The sequence below is a fragment of the Trachinotus anak genome, unplaced genomic scaffold, assembly GCF_046630095.1.
Source record: "Trachinotus anak isolate AG129_WGS33_773 ecotype Australia unplaced genomic scaffold, CSIRO_AGI_Tana_v1 ptg000008l, whole genome shotgun sequence".
Lineage (NCBI taxonomy): Eukaryota > Metazoa > Chordata > Actinopteri > Carangiformes > Carangidae > Trachinotus > Trachinotus anak.
In genome coordinates, this window is record NW_027273859.1 from 27,636,217 (window position 1) to 27,662,960 (window position 26,744).

At 42.0% G+C, this 26,744-nt stretch overlaps 2 protein-coding genes across 3 annotated transcripts in view; both read left to right on the plus strand.

The window, feature by feature from the left end:
* rasgef1ba (RasGEF domain family, member 1Ba) overlaps positions 1–26,744 on the plus strand; it is a 119,295-nt gene that overhangs the window by 57,607 nt on the left and 34,944 nt on the right. The gene's annotated exons all lie outside the window — the stretch shown is intronic.
* LOC139624660 (zinc finger and SCAN domain-containing protein 32-like) lies at positions 22,211–26,257 on the plus strand. The gene is made up of 3 exons (XM_071483953.1): positions 22,211–22,370; positions 23,640–24,278; positions 25,391–26,257. Exons 1-3 carry the CDS (start codon positions 22,322–22,324, stop codon positions 25,882–25,884), a joined length of 1,182 nt encoding a protein of 393 aa, XP_071340054.1. The 5' UTR covers positions 22,211–22,321; the 3' UTR covers positions 25,885–26,257.

Sequence of the window (26,744 nt, forward strand, 5' to 3'; positions counted from 1 at the left end):
TCAAATATCTGTAACTTTTACAGATCTTTTGAAAGCTTACAAAGTTTGTATTTCCACATTAATCCTGGAAATAAAGTGGGTCAACAACTGAGCAGTGGGGCTGGCTTCAGTCGTCTGAAGGGCATCTGGACAGTCAGCCTCAGTGGAGCTGCTCAGTTTGATAGGATTATATTTTTTCTTCTTGATACAATATCTAATAAATCCAGGGCTATGGTCCTGATACCAGTACTGGTTCTTTTAAAAACCTCACTGTGTATGTAAGAATGAGCATGGGTCTTTTTCTGACCTTATAAAACTGTGCATCAAATGTTTTGTGTTGATGAAATGATTTTACACTTTTCCAAAGATTATGAGCTCAGATATTTTTCGTGTTTTGCTCATTTCTCTTTGTTTGCTTCATGAATCCCTGTAGGGGAATAATGTCTGCAACATAAAGGCAAATCCACATTTGATATAATGTCTAACCATTAAACTGTGATTCCAAAACAAAAGCATCAACTCACACACGACAGAAAAAAGACCATGGAAGTGTGTTTGTCAAATAAAGAAGCATCACATGGAGCCTTGATAATGAACGTGAAGCCCCGAGGTTCTCGGCGACGATGATGCATCATCACGTCGGAGCGGCACTAAAGTCTGCGGCGCCGAGCAGATTAAACCAGCAGGGAATGACCAACAACTTAATTGATGTGTACGTCAGTGAAGAAGCTTCCTTTCGCTGCCTTTTATGAGAAGTTTGTTCTCTTTGAGGCGAACTTAGGACAAACTTTCCCCCACAAGGACACAAGTATTCACTCCACTGTCTTGGATGTGATAATGAGGCTGGAAGTTCACTCAGACGAACGGGGAGAACCTCTCACTTTAACGAGATGTTATGTTTCCTTTACTCCCACTTTGAAATTAGATTAATTTCTTGTTTTAAACTCTTGTCTAACACATGCACAGACTTCTCTATAGTGGTCTGAGTGTGGAGTAATCCACAAGGATCATCCTCTGTGGTCTGTCTTTACAGTGCTCCAGCTGATGATTATATAACTTCCATAGGATTAACCTACTGCAGAGAGCATCTCATGTTTCCAGCGACCTCTATAACATTCGCTCTTACATCACAGTCACACTTTAGTTTGATCCAAGAAAACCAGCCAAAGGTATTTGTTATCCTTAAAATTTAAAAACGCACAAACTCTGCTTTAGAGTTTTATGAGTTTTATTATTAAATCTGTACATTTTTATGCATGAATTCACTCAATTTGTGCTTAAAGTGGAAAATGCTGAAACAGTACATGAAGCTTGACTCTTCTCGTTCACCGTGATGTTTCATTACTCACGCCTGCTTCTTCTGCTGTGTTTATGATTTATTCTACAGGACATCATACAATCTCTTCACCTCTTATTTTCTCCTCAGTAGAGAAAATCATTTCCTTTTTGACAACTTAAAATATGTATTTCTCCACCAGCTTTGGAAATTATGCAAATTGTTTTTAACTCATCACTTGTGCTTTTGCATTTGTGTTGTTTTTTTTTTTAAAACTGGTTGTCACAGTTTGCTGTTGCCTCCCACAGTCTTTTGTTTGTTGGAAACAGCGGTACATCTGTGGTGAGCCTGTTTTTAAAGTGGGACTTTAATGGCAGTGTGTGCAGGTTGAATGTGTGCCAGTGTGCAGGGTGGATATGATGAATCCAAAAAAAAATCTCATCCCATTTTGTGTGTTTTTATTGTGAGGGGAGAAAAAAAAAGACGAAATGGGCAAATTTCAGTGTTTGCTTTAGCAGGAAAAAAATCTTCTCTACAAGAAGTGAGTTTGTTTTTGGACAAAGCTCAATATGCAGTTTTGTGTGCGTGTGTGTTGATTTCTAGTTGTTTATTCTTTGATTTAGTCTTTGTTGTTTAATCACCATGCGTCATGTCGCAGCACTCAGCAGTAAATCATATCTGTCCTACTCAAAGCAGCACATCTGTTCCTGGAGCTGCTGCCTGTCAAACACCTCACTTCAACCGGCATCGTTAAACTCACTCATCCTTTTTTTTTGACATGGTGCCCTGACGGTCCACATATCTATCTGAAAGCCTTTCTCAGGAGAAGAGCGGGAGAATAAACGTGTATTATTTTTAGAGAAGTGTCCCAACTGTTCTTGGGTTTTGTGTGAAAGCTTTAGTAAGACAGAGAAAGTCAGAAAATATCTGAGTCTTTAAAATTACTTTTTAAATGTTTAAAATTAAGCTACAACTACAATTAGTATAGGACAATTTCGTCATCACCCTGATGGGGCGCTCAGAGAGAACACGACAACGGCACCACCGCACTCTGACACCCATTATTTCCAATGGCTTGTGCCGCTCCTAGACCGTTTGCCATTGGGCTGAGGGGGCCAATAGAAACAAGGCATCCGGCTAGGCACAGAGAGTAAATGGGAAGTAGACCTGAACTCAGTTGCCGTGGAAACGGAGCTCCTTCAACTCCTCAAGCTGCTCTCTGTACCTGAGGACACCCACAGCCTCTTCTTGCTGCTCCACCTCTTCTTATTAATGAGGCTAATGCTAACGCTTGTCTCTCACCATGGGAAAGATGCATCTTTGTAACTGGCAATGACAGAGTTTAAACACAGTGGGAGCTTCCTGCTTCGTAGCGATGTGTCCTGCTAGAAGTTTGGAAAACTCCACCCATGAGGCAACAGCTTATGGAAAGTTACAGCAACATGAAACAAACAACAATGTTTTTATTCTCCTTCTATGCTGCATTTTTTTTTTTTGAATGTCAGCCCTCTGAGTGTCCATTACATGAATGTATGAGTGCTAATGTCAGCTAATGTCAGACTTTTCCTGTCAAAACAAGTTTATTTATACAGCACCATTCAGACATGAGGGCATTCAGAGTGCGGCCCAGAGGCATAATAATACATTAAAAACAGAACATTAAGATTACATTAAAATTGCATTTAAAAACAATCAAAACAGGGAAAGGGAAAATACAAATTCCTCATATTTCAAAATTGTCAAAACTAAACTGAAAATACAAAGAATCAGCTTCTCACAGCTCATCTTACACATGGTAAAATATTGGCTTTAGCATTAATAAACACACATTGTTAGAAAAAACCTATTGTGTGAGCTTTTGAATGTACATGTGATACGTGTCAGAGTGGGACCTTATTGTTGTCAGGGTGTTAATAATGCAGGCCAGGCTTCCTCTTCACTCCTCAGCAAGGAAAAACATAACATCACCGACCCACATGGACAGGGAGCACTGAAAGTACAGCGTCGCAACAGGATGTGGACGAAGAGGAGGCAACACAGTACAGAACAGTACAGTCGGGTACATTATGCTACAGTACAGTATGTTCTGCTGAAACATGCATTCCACCTTAAAACTCCCAGCAGCCCCCAGACTCAGTGTTGGAATGTGCCCTAGTTATGCCTCATCTGTGAGGAATACCACTGCAGCTTAATAATTCATATCTTACTCCATGTGGTCTACTTTCTGAACGTGTTGCAGCCTCTCCAGAACCCTGCACGGGAGAGGTGAGAGCGATGCCCTGAGGATGCAGATCTGGAGCAGCTGCATAGAAAAACTACACGGTGTCATTTTATCTTTACAGATGTGAATCAGGAAGTGGTTCCTAAAACTCCAGAAGAGTCGTTCCCCATCTGGAGAGCAGCTCCTGTTTTCACACCTAATGACGGCAGGTTCAACTCAACAAAGTCACCGTAGAGCCTTTCATAACTACCAATAGAACAATAAGAAATCACTCCTAGGAGGGTTTTATGGCACTTTTTTCTTTTGTCGCACTTGCATCCATATCCACGTATGACCAGATTAACCTGGGGCTCCTGGAGCTAAAAATTGCCGCTGGGGCCCCTTTAACATCCAGTTCCTCCTTGGCTCTTTGAATTTTGAGTCTATTTGTATGGTGGACGTGTCCATATTGGCTAATATTCAATACTATCAAATATCATGAAATTTCCCGCCATATGTTATGTTTTTCAAAATGTCAGGTTTTTTTTATTTATATTTTTTGCAGTTTTGCCTGCACAGTCTGCCCTGCTGCCAAGTCCGACCCTCAGTACAACTTTGAACTGCTGTTAGTGGCAGCATCGCTTATACCTGAAACATAAAATACAATAGTGTTATTATATATTGTTAAAAAAGCACCTGAAAATGAAATGAAATAATGTATTATGTAATGTATTATTTAAAAAACAAAACAAAAACCTAAGCATCAAATGCAACATTATAATTATAGATAAATAAAAAAAACCCTGTGATAATATTGAATATGACAATATTGTGCTGGATTGTATTGAGATATTACATTTTGGATATTGCTTCAGCCTACATGGCCTTGGGTTTGTGTGTACAGTGTGGTAATTTCACACATAAATTAATTTAATTATGTGCTAAACGTATGCAGAATATCAGCTGAAATAATGATTTTAAAACTAGATTCTGACACATTGAACTTTTTTCACAATGGATCAGGTAATAAAGGTTTTTATCATGTCAGCTGATGTTGTACTGTAACCTGTGTATTTCAAGTTTCCCTAACAAAGCTATTAGTAATCAATTTACCACAAACCAATTACCAAACAGTCAAGCTGTAGCTGTTGGAGTCCCAGATTTCACATTTCCAAAAGCTGATATGTCTACACAGGTCAACGTTTGAGTTTCTCCTGTGGGTTTAATTTTTTTATTAGGACACCAGACTTGTACAGAACTTAGAAATTTCTCTTGTGTAATTTCCTTCTGGAGAAAATATTTTCTCAGTGCACCAGTCCGAAGCAGCCTCTATCCCCTGGATGCTGCCTTGAATGGCGATCTGTGAAATAACAATCACTCACAGCCTCAGACAATTAGATTTCATAATAAGCGTGAGAATTACTTGCTTTCAGTTTCTCAAAGGAGTCATTTTCCCTCCCTCCCTCCCTTGTACTGGACATGGTGCTGGCTTCTCAGGTTTGAACTGCAAACAGAGGTCTCTTCTGGGAGAGCTGCAATACGCAAGTGAGCACATGTAACACTTCAGACTCCTTCTGGAAGCTGCAGTTAGTTTGTCTGAATAATTAGCTTTTTGACCTCTGTGTAATTGTATTTGTTTTTCACACATATTTACTGACTGAAAAATTCTAGTGTTTACTTTGTCATACTGCGTAAAAAACGTGCAATCTTGTGTCTGACAGAGTACAGTCATATGCTGTGCTGTTCTTCACATGCAACCTGCTTTACATCCATGCAACAGTTTTGCAACTGTGACCCTGCTGACTGTAGATCGTGCGACCAGGCAAATGCTTGAGGCCCTCGATGGGGCCCCCAATGGCCCCTCATATTGGTACATTTTGCAATAACAACTGTGAACCTCCCATTAAAGAACTATACGATGCATTTCTGTTGACCCGAACCCCCTTTAAGTTGGGCCCCTAATGTGATGTGTGCTGTAGCTTGGTCTACCCATTGCCTGCGTGTGAGGCATTTAGGGGACATCTGTAAATTGTAGTGTTTGCTGACAGTCTACATGTAAGCTGTTCAGGGGACATCTGCTCTAAACATCTGTTCTTCGATGGGCTTCTTTGCCTGAGCCCCTCCAGAGTCTGGAGTGTGACAGTGCTCGGGTCCCTTTTGGCTTTGGTTGTTTTTCTTTTTTTTAATGTTTTGTTTAATTTAATATATAAATCCAAGGTCTGGGTAGGATTTGGAAATTAAAAAAAAACAAAAACGTGTTGAGCTGTGACAGACTCTTCAGGCTCTATTCTCAGCCCATCAGCTGAACTCCCTCTTGTTTTGCAGATACACTGTCTGTCATATTCCCTTTGCAAGGTTTCACTGGACTCAGATAATTCTGCATCATGTGTCTTTTGTGACTCGGCTCTGAAGCTGAAAGGGTTGGTGGCCACTGAAAGATGCAGCCGAGAGTTAAGCACAAAAAGTGTGCAGATGGAAGTTAGTTTGATTGATTTGTTTATCTTGTTGCCTTTTCACACTCCCACTTTCCCCCAGATCTTTTTGCTTTTCTCACATCACTTGGAAGCTTTTGTCTCTCTACCTCCTGCCTCACTGTTTTTCTCTTCATTTCTTTACTCCTCCGTCTTTCTCACTGTTTATCCACCATCTATTCAAAGGCAAAAATAAAACCGGGAGCCTGAGTCCATCTGGACCTGTTGTGGCATGCCATTTGGTACCCTGAACTGCAGCCAGCCCTGGGCCGCCATCTGTACCATTCTTTGTCACAGAGGTACCGCTCTGGGGCATCGCCAGTGGCACACAAACCATCCGTCCGTCCGTCCGTCCGTCCGGTCATCCGTCTTCTCGTAAAAGGAAATAGCTCGACAGTCGGAGAGGGAGTGAGAGAGGAGCCCTAAAAAGGACTGTTCCAAGCGACTGACTCGCCCTTGCTGTTACATAAAGCCTCCAAATTATGTAATCTTGGACATCTTGTCCAGTCTTTCATTTTCTTTGTGTGGGTGGTACCATCTCCCCGGGCTGGACTGTGGGATGAAAGGAGAAGTAGAGAGTGTGCATCAGTCCAGCACCGACTCAGGCAGATAAGTGGTGCGCCTGTTTTTTCGGACAGTAGTGTTCCTCTGCAGCCATGGTCGCCTCGGGTCTTTACTGAAGACCCTCAACCGTGGACGAATGAGTGTCAGTGGGTGATGAAGGGGCAGAGGTGAACTCCTGTGTGTGTGTGTGTGTGTGTGTGTGTGTGTGTGTGTGTGTGTGTGTGTGTGTGTGTGAGAGAGAGAGAGAGAATGCACATATGCGAGTTTGTGCGTTTGTCGGAGAGTGTGTTGGCATTGCAGCCCGCTGGGCCTGAGACTCATTAGTTGTGATGCTGATGCTGGCCTGCCAGGCTGAACACACTTGCACACACACACACACGCTGGAGATGTGAGCAAGCTGAGAATCCCTGGTTCTGAGTGTTTACCCATTGTTTCCCTCTGTGCGTCACCAGATTAGTGATTCAAAGACAAGGGAGGCTCCACCAGGGAGGCCTCAGAGAGCTCCACGTGTTTTGCAGCTGACATCATGACATTTATCAGTCTGGTAGGTACAGTGCAGAAGAGGGGTTTTGTCTTTATCACTGTTTTCCTCCCATTGAAGTATTTCCCCCCCTTGGAGTATATATGTAAAACACTTGAATCACGTCTGCCCAGAAATAAATACCCACTAAATGAGGTGTAGCATGCGTTTTTGATGCTTCTGTGCAAAGAAAGATAAACTGATATTTCCCTGGAGACTCTGGGAGTGGTTGGACTATAAATCTACAACTTTAAAAAGCTAAGTGTTACCATGACTACACCATTTTTTCAAAGGGTGCAGTGATTTAGCATTGGACTTCTGGAAAGTTGGTGGACAGGCCCCACAACTGTGGGAAAGAATGTTTAAGCTCTATGTCACAGAGACCAAAGTATATCTGGTTTTCAGTTCAATGGTGACAAGGTTAACATTTCCTGTCCCATACTTCAAGTCACTGTTAACTTTTTAGTATAAAATCAAAACCAAAACCCCTTAACTGAACCTTAAAGTTCCCGTATTTTACACCTTCCCCATGTTTTATTTGAAGTGTTGATCTCCATCAGAAGATATATTTGTGATTTCAAGAAGCAAAGAACATCTCAGTGTAGTTTTACATCTCCTCTCTCAGGCTTCTCTCTGGAGCTCTAGTAACAGGAGGTCAGCGAGCCAATCAGAAGAGAGGATCTGAGCCTCTGAGTGTTTTCACAGGATGAGAAGTCAGAGTTAATTGAACTTGATGTGTCAAATTGGTTCGGTGTTGCTTTAATTGATGCCATATCAGGATGAAATGGTTCAGTCAGAGTCTTCACCAAAGCTGTATGAATACTGTATTCAGAGTTGAGATGGTAGATGCATTTTATTAATCCGAACCCAAACTTGAAGAATCTATTCATGATTACAGATATTGTTAGATTTTATTGATCCTCTGTAGAAAAATAGTCTTTTCACTCAGAGTTTGAGGCGCAGGGTCAGACTCATGATCGAGCCGTCCTACTGTTTGTTCCATCTCAGAGAAAAATGCAGCCTTTAAAAACTGTCTCTCTGACGACTTCAGATTCATTTAACAAGAAAATTGGAAAAGCCATTCTTCTAATACCTGGACTGACCTTCAGTCAGCTCCGACTGAAGGTTTGGCTAATGGACCAGACAGACTCCCATCATCTGTCTTTTAACAAAAACACACTTTTCAAGAAATAGCTCCTGTCCCCCACTTCCACCTGAACCATCTTCTCTTACACTTAACTGTTTGTTCCCTCCACTACTCATTCTATTGTCTCTTATCTCATGTTCTGTTTTCTCACCATCACTTCATCGCTTCAGAGTCTGCTGTCAGGTAAACCTGCTCAAACCTACAAGATCCCAGGTAGCGAAGATGGCTTGAACCAAAAGTTTTCCATGATTATGCCAGGTTACCTCACATTCATGCGATTTGGGCTGCGGATATTGGCCCAAAGCTGGCTCGAGTGCTGCTAATTAATAGCTATTAATTAATAGCTATTAATTAGCCTATATTGGCCAATGTGCACCCCCTAATGTCTACACAAACCTGGCAGCCACAAATAGCCAGTCAGAGGCGCCTCACATTTGGCCCTCCAGTGCTAAAACACTGCCAAGTGTGCCAACACTAAGCCGCAACTGGCCCAATTCTGCTAACTTTTCATTGCTTGTACTGCTGGCAGCCTAAAAAAGATAAATGTCGTAACATTTCACATGTAGACCAAAATGATTAGACCCAAATCCAGCAGCACCTGGTCACTGGATTCATGCTGGACTAGTTTTGAAAGATTTAAATCATCAGTTGATTATCAGCCTAATACAGTCCCCAACCAGACCACAAACCAAACCAAATCTGGCAGCCATATATGGGCCAGTCAGAGCCGGCTCACATTTGTTTCTCTGGTGCAATGACACGGGAGAGTTGCCAGCTGATGTTATCCAGAAATGAAGCTACAGTTGGTCTGTCTGGACACATTTGGTTGCATGTACGTCTGATTACTAGTAAACTGAGCTTTTTCTCCACTAAATGTCCCGTATTTTATTCTTCTCCTGTGTTTTATCTGAAGTGTTGATCTCCATCAGAAGATATATTTGTGGTTTTAAGAACCAAAAACCATCTCAGTTTAGTTTTACATCTCCTCTCTCAGGCTTCTCTCTGGAGCTCTAGTGACAACAGGTCAGTCAGAAGAGAGGTTCTGAGCCTCTCCTCTGATTGGTTGGCTGTTTTCTGAGGGATCCAATAACAATATAGCAGATTTCAGGTAAACACTCCTCCTTGCAAATCCTGCAAGGTTGGATGGTGGGTCACGGTGGGCGGGGCTTGGGGCGTGGCTGAGGGTGGTGACTGCTTTGTTGTGACATCACAAAGTTCCAGAAGTCCTGACGGCTGGTTTTAAGGCTCAGTTTCTGAATACAGGCTGTGTGCGTTTCTCTGTGGACTGAGGCTTTGATACTTTCTCAGTACTCATGTAGAACCTATGTATATATATTGTATCGTACTTGTTGAACTATTTTGAGCCATTGTAATGGAGTCTCATTCTCCTGTGTGGTGCACTGTATGGTGTATAGTCTGAAAGACAATAAAAGTCTATCTATCTATCTAGACCTGCTTTATTTAAAAAAACACATGGACATCTACCATTAAGACCTTTAAGAGACAAAATATCATCTCAGTGTACCACTTTTTATAGATTTTTTTTAAATCACCTAAAAGGACTAGTAATATGATACCTTAGGAGTCTGATTGCAGATTTCACATTAGTTAGGTTACTGCAGTGCATGTAAAAACAACACTGGGAGTATTTCATATTGATCCAGGGCGGGGCATCCTCTCACCCTGCTGTCCTTCTGGAGGTAGAAGGGCAACAGGGAAGTAAAGGAAGGGGGGTTGAGTTGGGTGGGGTGGTTTGTTTTTGCAGTGCCTCATTGTTTCCCTGGTTTCCTTGAGTCACATCCCCCACTCTGCAAACATATGAAATAAATCAAGAGATACAGGGAACATCTGACTCTCTCTGACTGAGTTCAATGACCTCTGTGGGCTAAAAACTGATTTCAAGATAGAAGTCGCTCTTTTGTTGGCAATTTATTGGAAAATTTTGGAATTACCTTTATATTTGAGAATGAACATCTCTTTAAGGATTATTAAATCAAAAATTGGATGATTCTGGGACACCATTACCAAATTTAAAAGGTTTTTAATAGTGATATATAAACCTCTAACATTAGCAGGTGTTGTAGTTTATGTAAGTCACTTCAGATCTGTGCAGAGCTAAAGGAACTACAAATGTTCAATGAAAATAAAATCGTTATTTCTGAATCTGCTTTGGCTTATTTTTCTATCTGGGAAGGTTCTTTAATCCAATAACAGGCGAATTAAACAGATTGGCAGATAATCACAGAAGTAATTATCATAAAACCACTTAATTTTCACATTTGAAGGGGGAACAAAAGCAAAATGATCTTTTAAATAACAAAAGATAATTTATTTTAGTCTTAAGTGAATTATTTATTTGTCACCCTTTGCTCTGACATTGTACTGTATCATTGTGTCAAACCTATAAAACGCTCAGTGAATTAAACTGAACTCAAATTAGTTAAAATGACAAAAATGGGAGACAACACAGACACATGTACACACACACACCTACCTCAGCCTACCAGCTGCTCAGGCTAATTACCAGCGCTCCCACACCACTAACCCTGGTCCTCCAGCTGAGCTCCCCTGTGCTTTTATACCTTAATGATATTATTGTTTGGCCACGCTGCTGGGTCTTCACCGCTCCTCTTCGTGCCACTGCACCTGCTTCTGTCTCCAACACTGCTGATGGCAGGTGAAAGAAAAGGAGTCTGACAATAGCTTATTGCTGGCAGAGCATCAGGAGCTGGGCTGAATGTGTTTTTGTCCAGGAGGTGTTTCACTAAAAATGAAACGACTGGCTTAATGATAAATTATTAATTCGTGAAAATGACAGTTGCATTTTGCTGCTGCATCAAATAATAAACTCTTAAAAAATCCTGACCTTCCTCAACATTTTCCACTTATGTATGTTTACATTTTTCATTTTGCATTTCACATTTTACATTTTACATATACAGAATCACATATGTGTTTTTTTGCTTGTTCTAAAACTCCATTGAAGGTGTATAATTTAATTCAGCATTTCACAAAGTGGGGTCCTGGGACCCCAAGGGGTCGTTAAGTGGGTTCATGGGGGTCACCAGCAAAAAGGGGAATAGTTTATTTTCACAATAAACCACTTCCATCAATAAGTAACACAATGACAGTATGTTGGGCTATTGGGCTTCAAATACTCAAATACAAAGCAAAGATCAGATGGGAGACCCCGGGACAAAATCTTGTCAAATGAGAGTCCTTGGTCTAATTTGTGTCTGCTTAGTGTCCTTGATGTGAAAAAGCTGTATCATATTGCAGTGAATATAAGACAGATTCTGAAGAAGGTCTCACTGGCAGAGATGCAGCCTTGTTTCCTTAAAACTGCTTTGGCATTCAGTTATTCTGCAGCCGACATTTACACAACATTCAGAGCCACTGTCGTGGGTTGACTCACTGTCTCTCTATTAATCATGACAGAAAAGTTTTATTCTTTCTAAAATTTAACCACAACCAAAATCTGAGGCAGTTGTCCAGCCTTAACCTTTAACCATAACATAAACAGAATTGTAGTATGATACAATATAAAAACAGTAAAATAAACATTTTTGCAGAAATGTACAGTGCTGTCATATGTTGAAGAAAAAAAGCAGCATTTTCCCCCCAAAGGGGGGAAAAGGGGAACTGATGGATGTTCAAACCAAATAAATGAATTACTTTGACTGAGTTTTCCTCTTCCTGATCCTTTCCATCTGGATCATGTTGTAGCTCTGGGATGTGGTTTTCAGATCCTTGACTCACAACACTCCTGAACAGAAATTTCACTCTAAGCGGGTTTGTGTAAGTGTTTACTCTTCAGTTAAAGAGTGTTTAGTCTCAGGCTTTAGTCACTAAGTTCAGTTTGCTCAGTCAGGTGAGAACAATGCCGCTGAAATTCAAGTGGCACCAAGTACCTGCACTAAAACCCTTGACGTCCTCCATGAGCACAATCTGAGGCTGATCTGTACAAACAAAGTGTGTCTGGGTGGGATGGATGCTGTTTATGAGAGTGCAAAGGGACAGTCTCCACACTTTGTGAGTCCAGACGGGGGGTGAGGACAGCTGGAGAAACAGAGAGGCAAGCTTGGAAACAGATTTGGTTCACAGACTGTCTCTCTCCCCCCTTGTTTATTTTTTAGATTTTTTTATGAAGTCTCTCTGCAGACTAGTAGAGAGAGAGAACTGTTTGCCCCTATAGGTCTCATTAACCATAAAAACACTAAACCGTTGCATAAGAAGAATATTTTAAATGTAGACATTATAGGGTTGGTTTCATTTTGATGTTGTTTTTAAAAAAGTGAATTTACACTCTACACATTAAAGTATATGCAGGATTTCATCCTGAGAGATCTACACATACAGTCTGAGAGAGCTGTACTGAGACTGTTGCCTTGTGTCCTGTCTCTCTGCTCCAGTTAAGACCATCGTGTCAGTGCTTCTCCATCTAACTCCACCAGAAGGCACATCTCCCAAAATGTCAAACTATTCCTTTAAGAGATGTTCAGACTAAGTGTGAAGCCAAGTTGAGGATGCATAACTGAAGGCAGTGTGGACTGAGGCTTAAACAAGTCTGGGAGATTAGCACGTTTCACTCTTATTAGCTACTAGCTACAGCTAACGTCTGTACAGTTGACGTATCGGCTGTTTGTGCCTCAAAGAAACTGATAAAACGAGACTGACCTGGAAAAAACGAGCCCACAGGTCGTCTGTCAGCAGGTTACTATGACCCATAATTAGGTTTTGTTGCTAGGTGACATCTAGTGGTCGTAGTAATGATGACAGGAGCAAAGGGAAAAGTGCGGTGACGTAGTTTATAGAGCGACGTCAGGAGGAGGTTGGGGTGGATGGATGAATATGACACAGGAGAGCGGTGTTGGATTCCCATGTGACAGGAGCAGTTCATGTTGTTTCTTTTCCATGACCGTTCGTGGTTGTTATTGTAACCATGACAACAAAGATCGTCTAATGTTGCGGAACCAAATCACCATCTTTCCCTAAACCTAACCAAGTCATGACTGTTATTATAGTAACCATGCCAACGAAGGTAGGTACGGCGCTCTTAGTACAGTCTGGGTGTTCATTATTGCAACCATCTGACCAACGAAAGGGGCACTATTCCAGGAGACACTCCTATGGGTCGTATCAGAGGGTTGAAAAAAACGACCTGTGTGGTTGTTCAGGTTGGAGGAGCTGTCGGATGAAACACACCAGCAGTCAAATCCAAATGGCTACCAAAGCTCTGAACACACCTTTATTTGAGGGGAAATGGAAAGTTTGTTGTGAAGGTGGCAGCAGAAAAAGGTCAAGTTACCTCAATCAGTCAAACGGTGTATGCTCTGCAGCCTGCAGCTCAGAGAGGAAAGCAGAGTAACTGAGGGAGCAGAGGGGAGTTACTGAAGACAATGAATAAACATGTTTGTTGAGGGCATTGTCTAATTAAACGCCTGACAGTTTCTGATAGATCTGTCATCCCTAGGTCTCCTGGCATTGTTAGAGAAAATGGAGAAACACGGGGAGAGTAATCAGTTTTAACCCGGTGATGCTGAGAGATAAAGACTTGTTTGAACAGCAGTTTCCACTGATCGTCACCAAGACGATGACAAAAATCCTGCGGCTTTGGTGAAAACTGCACAGTATGCCACGTTTGAAAAGACTGCAAACTGAGATTTAATGGCAGCTGAACAGTGAACAAAGGTTTGGTCATTTATTTTAGAGATGCACACTGACTGCTTGGAAAATGAGCTGTTAAGCCTCATACTTGACAAAAAAAAGCCATTTTACTGTCCTGATATTACACTTATAAATACACAGTTTCAGCCAAAAAGATACAATATTCACTTTCTTCTTATCCCACCCTCCAGCTCTACTACAGGAGTTAGGTGATGTATCAGAACAAAAGGTCAATTTTTGTGCATTGCTCCAATTCAGCACCATAGTTGTTTCACAGAAAGGTCAGTGTTTTTTTAGTGCAGGGGTTTAGGCCCCAGGAATATTCCAAGGGGTTTAAGATTATTTATGATGTTTAAATTAGAATATATAAATGTATTATCTTCATTTCAAGTCTTTGAAGAAAAGCTTCACCCTGTTAGAGACAAGAAGTTTGTGCAGCAACAACTGATCCAGTAAAACTGCTTCAAAGCACAAGATAAATATCGTAAGTACTGTTTATCCTTCAGTTTGTTAATGGTGGCAGAGATTGCACGCTGCAAAAGTTGAGAAAGTGTTGTTCTGGTTTTCTCACTTAACTTTTGGCCCATTTTCTTGGTTTTTGATCTGTGCAACTCGTCTGCTTCTTATACACTCAGAGCCATAGGAACACCACCCCCGCAGCCACGCAAATGGCCCAGTTTCCTTACTGTTATATAAGCACATTCTTGGTTCAATTAGAACCAGCAGTTCCTCCACGTGGTTTCGATCAGCTGTGCTCGGAGTATGAGGTGTTGATTGACAGTAGTTGGGAGCAGGACATGGGAGAGGAGGTGGGCGGAGGGGGAAGGCGCTCCTCTTGTGTGGTCGGGATCAGTTTACCAGAAGAAACGTGGACACTTGTCTGCACTGTGAAAACAGTCCTGAGCAGTGAAACGCCAGGCATTCCTCGGCCACCAAAAGGGGGTCGCCTTGGTGATTTAGGTAGGACGCATTCCTAGCAGTCTCTGGGATCCAAACGGGGGGGGGGCAATACAGGGGGTCTGATTCTGGAATCTGGAGCACTGGATTCAAGATGCTTGAGGTTCAGGAATTGAGGAAAACCTGTAAAGATTTCTCAGGAAGTACAGGTGTAATAATTGACTTAAGTTAAATAATTTGATTAACTTTTTTGAGTTCAGAATCAAACTTCATTCCTTCACCCACCAACATCTTCTCCAGGGGTGGAAAGCAACGCCAACGTTAACTCTTGTCTCTATCACGTCTTTTCTTCTACTGAAGCTAGCATGCTAACCAGCTAGCCCCGATCCAGCTCTGGAGTGGGAGAGTGGCGTTATAATCTCATCATATTATTGTATGTGTATGTGTTATGCTTCAGATATGAGTGATGCTTCCACTAAACATCGGTTCAGTTTTATTTGTCACGTGACAGGATCCGATGTACAGTGAACAAGGCAGTGAAATGTGGGTTGGACTCGGCAGGTGTGATGTAACATGTGCTAAACTTGGTGTTAAACTTTCCCCCTTCAGCAGAGACTCACAGTCATCAGCAGATGAACAGTTCTAACCTCGCTGTGTAAAGGTCTTTTGACCTGTACATCATCAGATTAATTCTAAACAGGTCAGAGTGGATATTTAAGATGTTCTCACAAGCTCAGTCTTGCGGACAATAACCAAGTGTCCGTTGTGAAATGCAGGTCACAGTGTTCTTGAGTCAGGACACTTCAAATATCATTAACCACAGTGGATGTGCTCTCTCAGCCGCAGACCGCCATGGCAGGTCGACAGTACAGTGGCGCAACAAGGGAGTCATTCATTCATCTGTTTACTTGTTCAATCCTTCAGTCGGCCTCGTCTGCACGATACAGTGTCACGCCGACTGACCCTGTGATGTAACCAGCCAGCGCTGACTCTCAGGCTTATGGACACACACAGTGGACAGTCTCTCAGGGCACTGACCGACATTTAGCAGTTATGTAAACCATCAGTTTTCCCTGACTGAAGAATTTCCTACCTAATTTGGTAAAATAATAGCCTGGAGTAATGTAACTATTTGTCTACGAGAGCAAATATGTGCAACAAAAAACTGTGATATATTTAGGAGTCTTTTAACTCAGTGTTCCACTTTTAGCTGCTCAGTTCCTGTTTGAAGTTGCAGCCCATGCAAACAAAGGAAGAAGGAATTCAAGGTGGAAATGCCCGTAGAGTTACACAGATTTACAGATGACTGTGCCTCAAATAAGACGTACAGGAAGTGTGATGTGTGACTGAGGACAGTTTTAGCTCTATAAATATATAGAGAGAGGTGCACTGATGTCCTGTGACCTACAGCGTGTCTGGCTGAACTGGTTATTCACACAGTAGATCTGAAGAAGTCTGTGTTCAACATGGTGTTTCTGCCAAAGCCAAAACCTTTACCAGAGACTCGCCCAGATGTTGTCCTGCACTCAGATTGATCTGTGTTGTTGAATATATGACAGTGGATGTGATGTTTTTCCCCATATAAGCATCTGATGCTGGTAAAAAATGTTTTGAAGCGCAGATGCTCCACCATAAGTTCACTGCTGGTCAAAGTGGCCTCTGCAAATTGGTGGATGCTATAAAAATGAAAGCAAATTAGAGGGCGTTCCAGGCGCGGGACCAAGAGTTCTGTAATTCGAGAGAGCGGAGTAAAACTCGGGAAGCAGAGGGGCTCACACTCTCCACATCACAACAGCTCTGAAGCCCGCTCTTTATGGCTGATAAATGACCTGCTGTGGTTCTTCCATGTGTGTTTTGAAATCCTGCGGTTCAGCATCCCACCCTGCTGCAGGGGCATATGCTCTGCAGCTGCAAATCACAGCTATAGGGGAAGGTTTTCTGCATGGGCTGCTGTAATATCAACAGACGATGATGAGCTTATGATAACCACCCAAAGGCATGAAATTAATTTCTTCTCTCTTTTTTTTTTTTTTTTTTGGCACTGAGAATGTAGACATCAACATGGACTGAACTGAACACCAAAGGTCTTTATGTCTTTATGTTTTCAGGTTGTCTGTCCGTCTGTCCCGTTCTTGCGAATACAATATCTCAGTAACGCCTTGAGGGAACTTCTTCAAATATGGCTCAAACATTCATTTGGACTCAAAGATGAACTGATTAGATTTTGGTGGTCAAAGGTCACTGTGACCTCACAAAACACATATAAACCATAATTTAAGAATTTATACAGTAATTATTACACATTGTAACTCAATTGTCTATAAGGATAAAATTAAGTAATGACATACCCAAAAGGTCAAAGGGCAACATCTATTAAATTTGGCTGTTTTTCAAAGCTGTAACTCAAAGCTGGGGAGATTGTGACCCTTGGCTGGATGAGGACATGTACAACCACGAGGCGGTTATTCTGTTTTTTTTGGCAAATGAGAGCACACACGTGGCCATCAAAACATTTTTCTGTTTTGTGTGTGCTGGGTTGGAAATGGGCTTCTTCTTCTTAGTAGACACCAGAAAGGCCATGATGATGAGGGACTTGTGGGTTGTCAGTTAATTCATAAAACAGAGAGCAGGAGATACTGTATCTGTCAGGATTTCATGATATCTCCAACGTTAAATTACATCCGGGAGGCTGACATGAGCGGCTTTCCTTACCTGCCTGCATCTTATTATGGTTTATGTAATATGACATGAACATAAGGCTCAAATAAAAAAAGCATTTTTCTCTTGCAAAATATGGTGCTTTTCTAAAATTATTGTCAAAAGGTTACTGAGTCTACAAGGCAAGCTGCACAAGTGTGTTTTTTTTTAAATTTCAAATGGATCAAGGATGATCAGTGCTTTGACTTGAGGAATGTGGACATCAGAATTTTTCCATTTAAATAATGATGCTAAGAAACTGAATCAAATTTTTTACTGCAGAGTTTGTGAGTCTGCGGGAGCATTTGCAACAAGGGCTCCAGTTGACGTCACTTTGATTCCTCAGGGGCCAAAAGCTGGGGGAAAAAAGGCACAGATTCCACAGATTGTTGTACAGCTCCCATGTCGAGTCTTTGTTTGCGTCTGGTGTGAAAGTTTGTGAACCAGTGATCTAAACAACACGTCTGCTGCTGCTGCTGGTTGTCAGGAGACATGAAAGGAAGAGGGAAAAAATGGAGCCACGCCAAAGAGCTGTGCGGCAGGCAGGGATCCTGAGCCTCACAGTGGGAGACCTCGAGTTCAGCTCCAGCCTCAGCTGACGTAACCGCCTCCAGCGTGTGAACCGTCTGTAGCTCTTCTTACCTCACTGCCTGCTCGCTGACCTGGTTTTCTGCACCATGAGTCTCACCGGGAGAAGAGCTACGCCCTGTCTCTCCACTTCGAGGACAGGGAAGAAGACAAGAAGAGGAGACGGGCTCTGTAGTTTTTTATTGTAAGGCCAGGTCACATATTGGTAATCTGCCTCTTTGTTTTGGTGCACAGACTCTTTTGCAAATTGTCCCTCAAAGTCACAGAGAACTCAGACTATTAATTAGGCAGATTCCAGGTTTGAACCTCGCAGCACCACATTTTTCCTGCAAAATTGATGCGTCCCTCAGGAATCCTCCCTTTATCCTTTTCCTGCTCACACTTTGCAGGTTGCTGAGGGGTCAGCTCATAGTCTGAGTTGTAGAAATATGCAAAAAATGTTATTCTGAGTCTGTACTGCACGCCTCTAAACGAGCACTCATGAATAATAATGGGCCACTTACTGTTGTTAGTGATATAATTAAGAAATCTGCATCAAATTGATTGTACAGGTGTGTGTTGTGTGTTTTTCAGAGGCTATTTAACTGCATGTGTGTGTGTGTGTGTGTGTGTGTAAAGAAGTGTCCGTGTGAGAGAGGAGTGTGTGATGTTCCTCTGCAGGCCGGTGGGGAACAGCCTGGGGGGATGCGTGAGTAATGAGATGAATGTCCAGTCGACTGTCTCGGCCCCCCTCCTCCTCTGTAATTACCCATGCTGTGGTGGGCTCATCATTCGTATTTTAGTGTGTGTGTGTGTGTGTGTGTGTGTGTGTGTGTGTGTGTGTGTGTGTGTGTGTGTGTGTGTGTGTGGTCACAAGAACAGCACTGTGCTGTGTAGAACAACCTTTATCTTAGCCGGCGGCTCCAGGGTCTAGTTTAGCTGGTCCCAGGACTGAAACTACTAAATCTGACTTTTTCAGACTTGTTGGTTCGTACGGTTGTTGTTCAGTAGTTTTCCAGAGATTCTGAATTTCTGAGGTTTGTCAGGAAGCAACAGAACCTTTGGAACTTCCTGACAGAACTATTTAACAGAATAAAAGCTTGAAATGAAAAAATTTAGCTATTTTATTTTGTTGCCAAACTCGCTAAGAGGAATTTATTTCTTAGAACAGCGCTGTTCACTGAAAGGAGTGTAGCCCGCAGCCTCGTGTGTGACTGATTGTGTCTGTCATTCACTTGCAAGAAGGATGAAAGTATAACAAGCATCTTCAGGTAGAGGTAGATTCTATTTGGACATTAGAATTAAATGCGGGATTGCCAGTCTGATATTGTACGATTTCAAAAATCTGGTTATCAAAATAATCTTGTTTTGTCCACAACAACTAAAGAGCAGTGACCATTAACACATTACAAAGTCTAGTTTGAGATGAAACAAAAGTAGCCAAACAAAAATAGTCGTATTGTTCTTTGTGATTTACTGGAAATGAGACATAGATATTTTTGCATTTCACTCTTTTTTTTTCACAGAAGTTGGGGAATTCAGTGTATAATGGTGATTTAAATGTCAATTACACTGAAAGCAGTTCCTTTCCCAGGTCACTGATACCAGTGGTAAAGAGTGTAACATCCACTGTTACTCCACCCTGATAGTTCCTGGGGCAGTAGAAAGTCCCGCAGCTGCAGCACGGCCTCCCTGGAAAACAGAAAATAGATTCAAAAGTGAAACTCTATTCATCATGTGGCTGAAAGTTGGTTAAAGTTCCTGGGTTGCTAAAAGGTCACTGGGGCAGTTTGCTGGTTGGTTTGTTGGTAAAATGAACTTTTTCATGAGTCTCCCTCATCACTTCCTCCTCAGCCTGTATACTTCTGTTTTGGAGATTTTTTTTAAAATCACCATTGCTTTCTCTCTTCAGCTGTTATTTCCTCATTGTGAGATCATTCAGGGATATTTTTTAACACGCTGACAGAGTGGAGCTTTCACTCAGATCGGTCAGAGTTTTTGTTTTTGTTCTCAGTTTCTGCTGCAGTGGAGTTCACCTGATTCCAGGAGGAAATGCAAGTGTCCATTTCGAGATAATCATCTTTATCTTGTCATCTGGAGCAACTTTGTAGTTTGGGACAGCATCGAGATGAGATCTGACTCTGACACTGCCTGCAAAGTTGTTGCATAATGTGAAAATTTCTGCTAATTTCCTGCTTTTATTCATAAATAATTACTTTAAACTCCAAAACTATCTGAGTGATATGTCGTTATCTTGTTAGCTTGTAAGCTAGTCGCCACATTAGAATGAGCTGGGCTTTTTTCAGAATTACAAAAGTGCAGAAAGCTTAGCTTCAATGACAGACGGACGAAATAATTCTCATTAAGCCACATGTCCCATTGAAAGCAAGTGTGATAAATTAGCTGGACACCACATTTGTGAAAGCTAAGCTAGCACTTTCCCTCTGCCTCCAGTCTTTGTGCTCAGTTAATGCCAAGCTAGCAGGCTATTAAACGCACACAGGAGGAATTAGCTCTTCTCTCTCTTATATATTCATTCATATTCATTGTGACACAATAAGGGGATGTATGCAGAAGAAATGGGCTTTTACTCTAAATGACACTGAAAGTCTCCTTTAAGATTACTGTGCTCATCCCAAGTCACTGTGTTACAGAACAAAGGCTGGAAGCTCCACATGCAAATGTAACAGCATGAGAGCAGACTGAATCTGCATGAGCTGCACTTTAGGATCCCCCCTCCCCCTTCTACTAAATGCTGTGTTTGTGGATGAAAGAGTGAGGAGGTGAAGCAGTGAAATAGGAGAAGGGACATCTGAGATCGTAACGCTCTCTACAGACATTCGGAGAATGCACAAGACAACTCGTTAACACCTCGCAGCCGCTTCAGGAGCCGTTTCCTCTACATCCATCCCTCTTGTTATTCAAAGCTGAGATGCATTTACAGTCAAGTGCTCACACTTGGCAGTAAAACACATCTTCGGTTATCTGATCGTAAGTGGACACGTCAATACATGTGACTCAAATCTCGAAATGCACCGAGGAAACTTATGATTGCTCAATCCACATTCTGTGGTTGTCAGAGTCTGGTGATCATACTGTTATTTAGTGTAGTCAACACTGTTGTTCACACTGCTCTGCCCTTTCTTCATCTTTTTCTCTCCTTCTTCATGAAGTTTTGGTCATTTCAAAGTTGTTCTGATGCCAAGAGATGAACTGGAGTCGGTCTCATGTGGATATTAGTGCACTCTGGATATAACAGCAACATGGAAGAAACAGTGCAAACAACTTAACATGTGTCCAGACCAAAAATGACACTGTTCAAAAAGTCATGGGTCTGTGTTGGCGGGGGCGTTTTTTCAGGTAGAGGTGAGCTGAAGACCGGTTTGAGTAATAAACACAGGAGTTTGAAGACACATCAGACGTCAAAACACTGATCTGCATTTTATAATACTGAGAGAAACCGGATTTTACAACTAGAGAATTATATTAACTACATGACGAAGTACAGGAATCTGTAGATGTAATTGACTGGTGTCAGCACTGTGCTGTGGCAGAGGCTGAGCCCGGTTCACCTTTGTTTTACCCTTTTTACTGTATGACCCGGTTTAGTTTTTGTCTGGCCCGAGGGCTCTGTGTGGGGATCCCGCTGTGCTAACTGCTGTCACATTGAAATGAATGAGGTGGCTGCATTTTTCCATGCAGTGCTATTGTCTGTGTGAACAAAGTAATATTTAACATGCACCTTAACCCCCGCTCCCACAACCCAGCCCCCCACTGCTGCCATTTCTGTGCTTTTGAACTGTCATACTGTAACTTGTATAAATCTCATTTTGAGTGTACCATTTAATTTTAGTTTTACTTTACTTTTAGTGCCTAAAACATTTGCACGGCACCTTGTATCTATTATATCTCACATAAAACTACAGCTTTGTCCAGGGTTGTTTAAATGCATATTGTCCAACACACTGAATCATGATTAGTTATAAACTGCACATTAAAAAGGAACTAGTATGTGATGTTAAATTCCTAGTGGGCCCTATCCTTACTATAGCAGCGAAATAGAATTTAAGAATCTGTGGTTTATTTTCAGTAGCACAGTGTGTGAATGAGTATTATGGTTTAGGAGTTTCTAATAAGAGTAGCCGGGTCAATGCAGGCAAACACGGGTTCTATGTTTAGTTATTTGCCACAACTGTCATCCTTCATCTGGAAATGTTCTGAATTAATTGGTGTATCATTGGAACCAAGCATCACATGACGCGTTGAACTCTGTAACCCGGAAGTGATCCGTGTCGGCGTGTGTGAGGATTGTTTACATTTTCTGCATCTGGCCGAGATGAATCCTCCGATGATCAACTCCACCAACTCCGTCTCAACAACAAGAAGTAAGTCGCCTCCGTGTTGTGTTTGCTGTTTCTCAGGCAGCAGAGGGTCAGGATGAGACTGACCGTCATGAAGCCCGGTCAGCTAGCCGTTAGCTGCTAACGTTAGCCGCAGTGTGCTTACCCTCCTGATGGCAGGGATGGCTCTCTGGTTTGGCTTCACTGTAGTTTTAGAGCCAGTTAACAGTTCTTTGTTATTTCTCTTCCATGCAAAATGACACCCCTAGCCTTTAAAGTGCATTATGAGTCACCAGGCTGAATTAGCTTGTTGGCTAGCCCTCAACTTTTGAGGTGGTAGTGTGAGCTAACAGCATCCTCTCTGGATTCATGATCTGTGCTACCGATGGACAGAAAACAATGTGTGTAATTAATAGCATGGAATTTAAATTATTGAAGCCAGTTTGTAAGTTTGTTAGATTTTTACTGTTGCAAGAAACACACACCCTGTTATTAATGGGGATTAAATAGCTGAGTTAGCATTTATTTTACTGCATAGTTAGGTAGTTGTCATGCTGAGGATACAGAAGATGAATGAAACCAATCTCTGCTCCAAGTACTGAGCTGAAGGGCTGTATTCCTTGTTGTCAGTTACGTATCATTGTGTCCCAAAGTCTGCAGGCTTACTTTGGAGCTGAAACCCTTTAGGCTTCTACTTAATGCTGGCACATTATTATAAGGTGATATTCTCCGGCCAGTGGACTCTTATATTCAGAGTTCAGGTTTAATTTTCTGACTGTTTCACTGAATTTAACTTCACATAGCTAAAAGATTTATGTATCATTGCTGTGGTTACATCCTCATTTACATTTACACTAATTTGCCAGTTTATTAGGTACACCCTGATACAGCAATCCTGCAGTAAATCCTACCTTCATGAAGGTGTTTGTTGAAACTGTATTAGTGAGCTTTGTGTGGCATCCTACTGAGATGTGTTACTAATGTTTTGTCCTCACCATTTATATCCTTGAGACAAAGTACACATTTACAAAGTAACACAGATTCATAAAATAAATGAGATTTTCCATCATGTTTATGAATTGGATGTTGATGTTAACAGTATCTACAAGTTGGAAACTCACATATGATAAATCTGTGAATGTGACATTATCATTATGCTCGCTCTTCTTAAGCTTTATATTGAGCCTCAGATTACTTCAAAAATCTCAGGTTGCAAATTCAAATAAATGGTCTTCAATGATGCCCGTTGTGAGATTTTGCCTATTACCATCTATGAAGTTGTTAATCTACCCAGCTGTGTGTCTGTATGTGCAGGGAAACGAGAAGCTGAGCGCTCTGTTAACTGGACAGTGGAGGAAACGCAGGTGCTGCTGTGTGCCTGGAGCGACGAGCGCGTCCAGAAGAGTTTGGCTGAAAACCTACGCAACCGCCATGTCTTCAAACACCTTTCAGCCCGCATGAGTGAAATGGGTTTCAGTCGCAGTCCACACCAGTGCCGGCTTCGGGTCAAAACTCTGAAGGCTAACTACGTGAGAGCCAAACTGCAGAAGAGCGTCGACAGCACGCAGCCGTGCACTTTTAAATACTTTGCTGAGATGGACGCCGTGTTGGGCCGGAGGTCAGTGGGAGGGGTGGAAGGGGCCTGTTTTGTTTCTCAAGAGTGTCACCATGACTCCATCGAGAGGACAGGAAGTGTCCCACAAGATTTAAATTCTAAAACAGAGATTAGCGGACACCATTTTGGTTCTTTGGGGAGGGTAGGAAGACAACATTTGAGCTCTGTAGATGGGAGAGGAGGGCGGCAGTCCTGGCAGCTCAACTCTGAAGTCAAGTTGGAGGACAGAGAAGATTCAACAGATGAGTATGAGTTCAATGATGCGGGATTCCCACAGTGTCCGAGAGACAAAGGCAATGACGTTTATCTGGAATCAACAGCCCATCATGACATGAGTGGTAAGTACTGTGATTATTATATGAATAAATACTGGCTAAAAATAACACCCACGTCATTATGTTATTGTCATTATGTTATTGTCATTATGAATTTTTGCTTTGTTGCTTCTTATGATAAAGAATAAAGTGCTGCTATTATCAGTGACTGAGTATATTTTAAATTAAACAACTTTCAAATTCTTTACAAATTCTTTAGAAATTGCACATGATAAATACATGACTTCAGATGATGTATATGCCATGTGTGCACCATATATTTATAATTATGTATGTTAATTGTAAACATGTATCTGAAACTGCAATTTTGTGTGATGGGCAACATTTTATTAAAAAATTAATGGAGACCACCAGATTATGACCTAACCTCAGACAGCCGTAGGCATCTTAAAGCCCATGATGAAACCTTTAAAGGTCCCATATAAGTTCCATATTAATACTGTGAAAGTATAGTAAGTAAAGTATCAAAGCCTCAGCAACAGAGAAATGCACACAGCATGTATTCAGACACTGTCAGGACTGCTGGAACTTTGTGATGTCACAACAAAGCAGTTACCGCTCTCGGCCATACTCCAAGCCCCGCCCACCTGGACCCACCATCCAACCCTGCAGGATTTGGTTTCTCTGAGTGTTTACCTGAAATCTGCTATATTTTTATTGGGTCACTGAGAGAACAGTCAGCCAATCAGAAGAGAGGCTCAGATCCTCTCTTCTGATTGGCTCAGCGACCTGTTGTTACTACAGCTCCAGAGAGAAGCCTGAGAGAGGAGATGTAAAACTACACTGAACCACAAATAGATCTTCTGATGGAGATCAACACTTAAAAAAAGACCTTTAAATCACTTGTTTTATATGACCAGCTGTCTAGACCCTTCGGATACTTATATTACTGTTACATAAGGTGAAGAAAAGCAGCAAATACTCACATTTTAGTTGCTGGAACCAGAGAATGTTTGGAACGATTTCATTAATCAGAATAGGTGCAGATTAAATTTTCTATTGTTCAACTTGTTCATTAATTGACAAAGTGTTTAAGCTCCAAACATCCTGTAATTAATAATAGTCTAATGCCCTGTACTATTTCCCATTTTATATTTTTATATCCTGTTTCATAGGTACACCAGTGGAAAACAGCTTGAGCACTCCTTCCCCACATGTAGTACCACCTCCTTCTCCTCCTCCCCCTCTAACCCAGTCTGCTGCCTCTCCTCCCCCGGCACCCCCTGATCCAAACCCCAGCACCCTGCCCACCTCTGGCCACAATCATCTCGAGTCCTCCTGCATGGAGCCCGTCCTCAAGCACCTGCTGGAGAACTTCCAGCGGCTGGTGTCGGAGACCAGGGGCCTGCTGGTGCAGCTGGAGAGCCAGCGGCAGGAGCAGGCCCGCTGGCACCAGGAGCTCCTGGCCCAGTGGCTGCAGAGGGAGGAGCGCCGGCAGAGGGAGACGGCTGAGAGGGAGGAGAGGAGGGAGAAAGCTCGCATGGAGCACGAGATCAGAGTCCTGGAGCTCCTCACCAGTCTCGCCAGAGAACATAGGTGTAAATGTGGAGGCGGCCAGACGTTATCAGAGGCAGCGACTCGTCCGACCAAGAACAAAGACAAAAATTAGGTTGCACTTGCGCTAAGGATTTTTATAACGTTTAACCCACAGTGTGGAATGCTATTCAAGCTCAGGTGGAACCAAATAAAAGCACTGATAATGCAAACCAGCCACATTCAGGGCAGTGAGATTTAGGCCCTAACCCTGAGTGGTTCGGAGTGAGACTCTAACTGAACCAAAAATACAGGAAAACACCTCAAACTGCAAGAGTTTGTGAGTATAAGCTGATTATTTACTGACAGAGTTCAGAAAGCCCAGAACACAAAGTTACAGTTGAAGTGTGAGGGAGAATATGCTTTTTTAAAAGGTGATTGTACCAAATGTGATGGCACTGCTTCATGCACTTTTATAGAAATTAAAAAAAGAGATATTTACAACCATGTTCTGTTTTCCGCTGTGATCTGTTTAAATGTTTGATCGGAAAATCTGCCCTAAAGTCACATGTTCAGCTCCCTCACCTCTCCTCCAGACGTTTGTCCAAGTGTCCATGAACAAGACCCCGGACTGTGACCGCTCTGAGGCGGTGGCACAAATAGGAAACACCCTGCTATAAATTCCTGATGCCTATCTTCAGTATTTAAGCTATTATGGGGATCGTTGCACAAACAGCAGGAACATCACAACAGTCTGGATGTCACGCTTGCATAAGAGACCTTTAACACAGTTTTGCCACAGCAGTCAGGCTCTTCGTCTGTAACAGTAAACATCTGATGTCTTGAGTCACACAGCATGTTAATGAATGCATGTGGACATCTTGTACCTTTTTACAGTTCCATGACTGTATTGATTTGTGATCTATTTTTTGCTGTGAAAGCTTGAACTCATCCATAAGAGCTACACAAGAATATCCCTTCTCTGTGATGGGAATT